Genomic DNA, 4793 nt, shown 5'->3' with positions numbered 1-4793 from the left:
CTTACATTGTGATTTCTGCAATGTGGTGCATAAATTGTCAAGTAAATGAGACGCATCTTTGCCTCCACTGATTCACTTGCAAAGTGTTGAGTAAAATTATTTCGTTGCAGACCTCCTTTGGGTCTTTTTATTATCACTACGACACACATAGTCCCCAGTTGGTAACATTGATTTCAAGGCCCTCCAAGATGAGAGACTGGCATTCCACTTAATGTCTATGTTCCATGCTGGCATGGATTGGAGAGTTATTAATGTAGAAATATGGTATCGTAGCTACTAACAGTTGAGGGTTGCGTAGTCTAGACGGCGTTTTTAGATTTCATTATTCTCTTTAACCCGGGCAAAGCCGGGTATTTCTGCTAGTATATACTAGAATTGAAAAATGCGCACGCTCAAAAGGGTTACGGACTGTCATAATAAACCTTAAAAAGTATGGGACTAGCATTGTTACTCAAAAATATTGGAATCACTATAGGTTGTACATTCTGTGGCATCTTAAAACGAAAAGAGACCTATGTGTGAATTACGATATCTTAATATAAAAATTTGAAAATGTACAAAATATGATCTTAACTTCGAATAAGTAAATTCAGTATAATACACTTCATACCAAAGTATATTAAAAAAATGCAAATTACCATGATAATTATTTAAAAAATGGATTTATGATGAAGTCGAATCTGTTGTTGTTGTTGGCACTCCGTCGCTTACGACGTCGAGGGTTCCAGTTGATCCGATCAACGGAACAGCCTGCTCGTGAAATTAACGTGCAAGAAGTGGCTGAGCACTCCACGGATACTTGTACCCTTAACGTAGTTCTCGGGGATATTCAGCGTGACACAGAGTGTGACAAGGCTGACCCTTTGAATTACAGGAACAACAGAAATAGGAAGTATGAGTGAGAGAAAGTTGTGGTGAAAGAGTACAACAGGGTTTGCCACCATCCTCTGCCGGGAGCCTCGTGGAGTATTAGGTGTTTTCGCTCAATAAACACTCACAACGCCCGGTCTGAGAATCGAAACCGCGATCCTATGACCGCGAATCCGCTGCCCTACCCACTGGGCCATTGCGCCTCCACTGAAGTCGAATCTATATAACAGCGAAAGTACGAAACCGAAATAATTATAAGCAAAGATAATTCGCATTATGATACACATATTATGCGAATTATTACTAAATTATTTTTGATTGATTACTTGTGAATTTATAAAAATTATCATTCAAGATGTCATTAGTATTTGTACACAATTGTTTTGCGAAAATTGAGAATACGATATTTTAACGTAATTTTTAATATAACTTAATTTCGATGAACTAAACACATTTCTTGTGATAAAAGGATGCCACAGAATGTACAACCTATAGTGATTCCAATATTTTTGAGTAGCAATGCTAGTCCCATACCTTTTAAGGTTTATTGTGACATTCTGTAACCCTTTTGAGCATGCGCATTTTTCAATTCTAGTTTCGTACTTTTTAAAGCAACGCTTGTGATATTTTGTATATGTACCGCATTTTTCCTAATGATGTGGCAGCCTCTAATAAACTGACACCCGAACGCCGACCAATTGAAATTGTGTGACTGTCACAATATTTAAAAAAATGTACGATAAAATCGAAAATAATTGTCGTATTTGTTTATTATCATACGGAGAGATAAAATGGTTACAAGAATCTGGTCGAGTGACATAACTTTCCAATATTATAACAAAAGTCGCCATAAAAGCTGCGAACCCGATCCACAACCTCCCAAAAGTCAAAAAATGGCAGTCATTCACCACTGAGATAATATAGCTCAATGGCGGGACCAGATTCATATTATCCTAATAAATTCAAAAATGCGCTTAAGCTATTCAAATAAAGCGCTATATAGAGATAAAAAGTTATATCTCTCATATATATATATATGTCATATAAAAGTTATATCTCTCATATATATATATATCATTTCCTGTCTGATCGTCAAGCAAGTCCTTTATCAAATAATGCTTGTTGCTTTATATTAATTTCATTTCAATTCAATTTTTCCAAGAACAAGTAGTTGTTAAGCAGTTTAGACGCGAAAGCTATATACTGCTTGGAAAAGACGGCATCGTCAAATGATGTCCCATTTGTCCTGGTTGCGAACGATGCTGGTGTAGTGGCCGGAGTCCGCACTAGCCAACGTGTGCAACACTGAGCTGATTAATCGAAATCTCTGGTCGTAAATGTTCTGCTTATTTGGAGAATAATTTATCAACTCCGAATTAATCCTGACCATCTGATTGTCTATATATTTTAATCTGTTCAAATAAACAACCAGGTAACGCATAGTGCTTGGGAACATGTAGCTCACTATACCGGTGTGCTCGGTGTCAATGCCACACAGACTGCACCTCCTGATAATCGAAGCCTCATTTTTGAGCAAGCTCTTAAACTGTTGCCGAACACTAATAAGATTCAGCGTCAGATCAGACTTGAGATCGGTCGTATTCGTGGAAGTGTCACAGCCGTTGGTCGATGCACAATCACACTCATTATTTTGTAATTTGGGGCATTTGGCCTCGTGTTTTCTGGTGCACCTGAGCAATGCATTCTCAAACATGAACGTTTGTTTAACATTTTCAAGCAGAAAATGATAAATGTGCTTCCAAAAATCATGCGCACACTGCTGTGTACCATTGTTAAACCTGCTGCCGATAATATTTCTCGAGTTGGCTACCGATTTAGTTCCAGATGAAGATGTAATATCGTGAATTTCACGAATGACAATATCATTTCTGGACTGCATGTATTTGGCCAACAAAGGCAGCTGGCGGATAACCTGTATCGTGCTGTTCACAAAAAAAAAACGCACTAGCGAGATGTACGGCTTTGCAACCGTGTTCTCAATTCTAGCCTTTTTCGATTTCGGCAAGCTGATGATTTCACTGTCCATATTAAAGGCAACTTTACTCTTCTTAGTCGCCTTTTTAGCCAGTTTAATAATTTTAAGCCTCACGTTACACAATGGAAGTGGCTCCATATTAATGTGCTCTCTCAAATAGTTGTATTCTTTCCAAGCGCTGGAATCGCACATGATCAAACTCGATGGATCAAGATCAATTAAGTGAACAGTGCGCAGTTTGCGAGCTCTGGACAAGGCCACATAAGCCATACTGTCGGAGAAAACACCGGTCCCCAAATCAAGAATGACACCATCGACGCTTATTCCCTGTGATTTGTGGATAGAAATTGCATATGCAATACACAAGGGAAATTGTAATATCTGGTATCTAAAACATAGAAAATGGAGAAGTAAACACACATGCATGCGCGCGCGTGAACACGCACGCACGCACACACACAGACATGCACACGCACACACATATTGATTCTGAAGTGGTACCCAAAAGAAGATGTTTTATATGTTCTGGAGGCTCAAATATTGGTAAATGGACTTCACCTTTAGAAGAACACATACCTAATGATTCTTTATTCCTCTTCCTAACACCACACTTTTCACATGGTTTGCACGTAGAGCCCAGGGGAAAATTTTTTTCAGATTGTTTATGGGAAAGAGAGCATCATAGTGGTCGTTGTCAAATTCGCCACTATATAACACTAAAATCTTCCTTTCTGTAAATGTTCGACCGCAAACGGTGAACAGAGGAAAAATAATTTCATCTTCATTTTTGTGATGAACCTGAATTGCAACATTGTACAATTCATTAATGGCAGCTAATTCAACATTACCGCCATATGTTCCATTTCTACTGATGTATGCTTGGTATTCCTGCATTGTACACTTCAGAATAAAAGAATGAAAATACTTTCAATTATTGTATATGTATCGTACGGACTCTTCCCGAAGAGTTCAGTAATTTCTGCTGTTTTTGAGCTAGAGTGACACAGCTCTGAACATAGTTACCACCACTGATGTCCTTATTAAAGGGGGGAATTAATAAATTAATGTAATTGTTGAATATTTTTCAATAAATTCAGTAAAGAACTTCACCTTCACTTTAAACTTTAGATGGTTTTGAGAACAGAACGTGGGAAAATTACAGGACCAAAAGGGATAAGATACTGACTGATAGCAATTTCTCCTTTAGAAATATATCTTTCTAACTTTGAGATAGATGAATGAGTGATTATAATTTTGTAAATAATTAAAACGAAATTAATAAGGTACTTCACCTTCAATGTTGACTTGAAACGTCGTTTTCGTGAAAAGAAAAGTGATTTAACTCTAAGTATTTAGCCGACGATAACTTCTTTATCGTCTGTTCATAAATCGAAAAAAGGAATACTTCGGTTATTTCCGGATAATTTCGGTTTAAACTTTGTCAAATACTTGTCTATAGATTCGTGAGTGTGTGTATGTGCGTGTGTTACAGGGAGAGAGACAGACAGACAGACACAGAGAGAAACAGACAAACAGACAAATAGACAAACAGAAAGAGAGTGAGAGAAAGTGAGCGAGAGACAGAGAAAGAGGCGTGAGCGAGACAGAAAGAAATTGAAAGCGCGCACGTGTGTATCTCTGAATGACAACTGTATATTAATGTTACTCTCCCACTGCCACTCCATATTTGTCGCTTACACAACTGTGTTCTCCCCTTCCTCGATCACCGCGCAAATCTCAACGGCCCCCTTACACTTTTGTAGGCAAGCTAGGCATATATTGTCAGGACACGCAGTAAGACTCGACTATAACATTGTGTTGGCGGTCACTGCGTGCCTAACAGATATATATAGTGAGAATTTACAAAAAAAAAACAAAAGACGAAGACGGGTGTGTAAACAACAATATATATATATATATATATATA

General features: G+C 37.8%; 1 protein-coding gene across 1 annotated transcript; it reads right to left on the bottom strand.

Annotated features, from left to right (window-relative positions):
• Nucleotides 1-2095: 2095 nt before the first annotated feature.
• LOC128249111 (uncharacterized) lies at nucleotides 2096-3136 on the bottom strand. Its single transcript, XM_052971986.1, has one exon. The coding sequence runs from the start codon at nucleotides 3134-3136 to the stop codon at nucleotides 2096-2098; it is 1041 nt and encodes a 346-aa protein (XP_052827946.1).
• Nucleotides 3137-4793: the final 1657 nt, after the last annotated feature.

The sequence above is a fragment of the Octopus bimaculoides genome, chromosome 1, assembly GCF_001194135.2.
Source record: "Octopus bimaculoides isolate UCB-OBI-ISO-001 chromosome 1, ASM119413v2, whole genome shotgun sequence".
In the NCBI taxonomy this organism is placed as follows: Eukaryota; Metazoa; Mollusca; class Cephalopoda; order Octopoda; family Octopodidae; genus Octopus; species Octopus bimaculoides.
This window is presented reverse-complemented; position numbering and strand designations above follow the sequence as displayed.

Bases quoted from the DNA above. Each gene is read 5' to 3' on its own strand.
- LOC128249111 (XM_052971986.1), bottom strand. From the start codon at position 3,136: ATGGCTTATGTGGCCTTGTCCAGAGCTCGCAAACTGCGCACTGTTCAC.